At 48.3% G+C, this 3,356-nt stretch overlaps 1 protein-coding gene across 1 annotated transcript; it reads left to right on the forward strand.

Annotated features, from left to right (window-relative positions):
• Positions 1-202: 202 nt before the first annotated feature.
• Positions 203-1,391, forward strand: LOC140889917 (uncharacterized). Its single transcript, XM_073297661.1, has 2 exons — positions 203-354; positions 569-1,391. The coding sequence occupies exons 1-2, from the start codon at positions 203-205 to the stop codon at positions 1,389-1,391; spliced, it is 975 nt and encodes a 324-aa protein (XP_073153762.1).
• The last annotated feature ends 1,965 nt before the right edge of the window (positions 1,392-3,356 follow it).

Consider the following 3,356-nt stretch of genomic DNA (forward strand, 5'->3'; position numbering starts at 1 on the left):
CATCTTAGCCTGACTTAAGCATCGGAGTGGCAACGCCGAAAACCCTTTCGGCTCCCGACTTACGAGTTTCTTTGTTTCTTGGCGTGTAGATCGCATCCCAAAGAGAGAAGAAGGAGCTTGCTGGAGTTTTCACCCGGGAACCTATTTTATGATAATCACATCATTGACGCCGTATGTGGGAAAATGAGTCTAAGGCATAGATATGACCATAATCAATGAGCCGAAAATTTCCCGTCATGCGCTAGCAGCCATCCAGGAGCGGATGGATGCAATGATGGAGGCAGAAGTTCAGAGAATTCTGGTTATACAACGAGGGGAAGGGGAGGAGCAGGAGAAAGAGCCAGAGAAGGAGCAGTAAAAAGAATCAAAGGGGGGGGGGGGAGGAAAAAACAGTGGAGAAAGAGCAAGAAATTGGGAGAGAAAAAGGGGGGCAAGGAAGCATACATTTAGAAGAATAAGAATCGCATGCCGAGTCTGCCAACATCACCATGGTAGGAGAGTTGGAGATGCTGAAACAAAAAATTCTGAAGTTGGAAAACACTAACTCGCGGGAATCTTAGCAGGTCAGGAGTCTGGGTTGCCCTTTCTCGCCAGAAATCATTAAAGAGCCGTTGCCAGCACACTTAAAATCAGCCAAGATCAAGGAGTATGATGGTAGCGGTGACCCAGAAGAGCATGTGGCTCGATTTGAAAACGTAGTCATGCTGCATTGTTACAATGATCAAATCAAATGCAAGGTGTTCTTAACCACTCTGGTGGATTCAACCCAGAGGTGGTTTGAAAACTTGGAGGTTGGAAGCATCCATGCTTTCAAAGAATTTCGGGAGGCCTTTTTGCAGCACTTCAGCAGCAGCAAACGATACAGAAAGACTACCCTCAGCCTCTTTGAGATGAAGCAGGCAGGGGAAGAATCACTTAGGGCCTACATCAAAAAGTTTAATAAAATAGCCCTGGAGGTACCAGCCTGCGCCCCTGAAACCAGAATTACAGAATTTATGCAAGGGATCAAGGAGGGAGAGCTTTTTCGATCCTTGGTCAAGAAGACTCCCCGAAACTTTGAAGACCTCTTAGCTCAGGCCGAAAAATATATCAACATGGAGGAAGCCCAGCGCCAGAAGAGAGAGAAAGATCGGAGGGAAGGAAACAATGAAAAAGGGAGTCGGAGTGGTCAAGGAGGAGGAAAGAATGATCATCCTGGGAGGCTGATGGCCTATGCTTCGCAAAAAATGACTCGGGACCGAGGGGTCCACATGTGCGAAGAAGATGTACGGCCGGCCTCTCAAAAGAGACCAGGGAAATATTGCTCGATCCATCGAGTTAATACTCACAACACCAGTGAATGTAGGAGACTCCTGGAAAAAGTAGAAAAGCCTGAACCGGAGGAGGCCTGACGATTGGAGAAGAAACCTCGGGTGCCTCCATGGGCGTCGGGATCCACGGTACCCAAGTTTAACATGGCGGTCCCAGAGAAGACCCAGGAGGATGCGCCGCGATGCCCGGATCCAGGAGCTCGGGATAGACCCTCGAGGGGGGTGATTAACATGATATCAGGAGGGACCACATATGGAGATTCAAATAGGGCTCAAAAATCTTGGAGCAAAAGGGAAAGCTTTGGGTTAGAATCCCCGAAAACCCATCTCCTGTCTGGTTATCACCTTCGGACTGGAAGATTTGGAGGGCGCGTCTGTTCCTCACAATGATGCTTTGCTCATTCGGGCCCGGGTGGCCAACTATGATGTGAATCGGGTATTCGTCGATTCAGGGAGCTCAGTGAATGTCATTTTTCAGGAATCTTTTGAGCAGATGGATTTGCAGGGGTGTGAGATTAGCCAGGTAAAGACCGCTCTTTACGGATTTGCCGGGCATACTGTTCAACCCTGGGGCGAAGTATGGTTGCCAATCACCCTGGGATCAGGTGATCTGAGAAAGACTGTCATGACTCTCTTCACCATTATAGAAGCTCCATCTTCCTATAACATCATTTTAGGGAGGCCCGCCCTAAATTCCTTCATGGCTGTTGCTTCAGCCTACCATCAGAAAATCAAGTTCCCGGTAGGTAACCAAGTGGGCGAGGTGAGAGGAGACCATCCTTCTTCCCGACGGTGTTATGCTGATACTGTCTGGGTAGATAATAAGAAAGCCCGGAGCGAGCAGGGGGAGAATGTTCCCACCACGGAGGAGGTGTGTGTCGTGGGCGAGGTCAAGGAGGAACACGAGGCCGTGGAGTTGTTGCCTGAGCAACCGGGGAAAATCGCTAAAATCGCTCGGGACTTAGAATCCATCATGGCTGGTCAATTGAAGGTGTGCCTGGCTCAGAACCTGGACGTGTTTGCCTGGTCTCCAAATTAATTAACTGGGATTCCGGTTCACGTGGCAGAACATAAATTGAATATCATGCCTGGATCCCGGCCTGTCAAGCAGAAGAAGCAGAACTTTTGGACAGAAAAGGACAAGGTAATTGCTGATCAGGTCCAAGAATTGATGGAGGCAAGACATATCCGGGAGGTACAGTTTCCCACCTTGCTATCTAATGTAGTGCTGGTACCTAAAGCTACCGGGAAATGGAGGATGTGCATCGATTTCCGAGACTGAATGAAGCCTGCCCGAAAGATTTCTACCCTCTTCCTCGGATAGATCAACTGGTATATTCCACGTCAGGTTTTTATCTACTTTGTTTTATGGATGCTTACCAGGGATACCACCAGATTCCCCTGGCACAGGAGGATCAAGACAAGGTTAGTTTCATTACCTCGGGAGGAACCTTTTGTTACGTTGTTATGCCTTTCGGATTAAAGAATTCAGGGGCTACGTATCAAAGGATGATGGATAGGGTTTTCCAAAGCCAGCTCGGCCGAAATGTGGAGGTCTATGTGGATGATATCCTTGTAAAATCCCGGACTCGAGAGGATTTCATTCCCGACTTGGAGGAAACCTTTGGCACTCTGCGAAAGTACGGAGTAAAGCTCAACCCGGCTAAGTGTGTATTTGGGGTCAAAAGTGGGAAGTTGTTGGTCTTTGTGGTGACGGAAAGAGAGATAGAAGTGAATCCCGAGAAAGTGAAGATACTAAAAGAGATGTCTTCTCCTACATCTATCAGAGAAGTGTAGCGGCTGACAGGGAGAATCACTGCTTTATCCCGGTTCATCGCTCGATCAGCCCATCGAAGCTATCCTTTCTTTCAGGTGTTGAGAAAAGCCCAAAAATTCGGATGGACTGGAGAATGCGAACGGGATTTTCAGGAGTTGAAAGAGCACCTGGCTAATCTGCCAGTCTTGGTCAAACCAAAACCCGGGGAGAGGTTGTGGGTGTATCTCTCCACAACCGAGCATGCTGTAAGCTCTATGTTGATAAAAGAG

The sequence above is a fragment of the Henckelia pumila genome, chromosome 3 (assembly GCF_033568475.1).
Source record: "Henckelia pumila isolate YLH828 chromosome 3, ASM3356847v2, whole genome shotgun sequence".
Taxonomy (NCBI): Eukaryota; Viridiplantae; Streptophyta; class Magnoliopsida; order Lamiales; family Gesneriaceae; genus Henckelia; species Henckelia pumila.

Coding starts and splice junctions, on each gene's coding strand:
- LOC140889917 (XM_073297661.1), top strand. CDS start 203: ATGACCATAATCAATGAGCCGAAAATTTCCCGTCATGCGCTAGCAGCC. Junction 355..568: donor AAAGAGCCAGAGAAGGAGCA/GTAAAAAGAATC, acceptor TTAGCAGGTCAG/GAGTCTGGGTTGCCCTTTCT.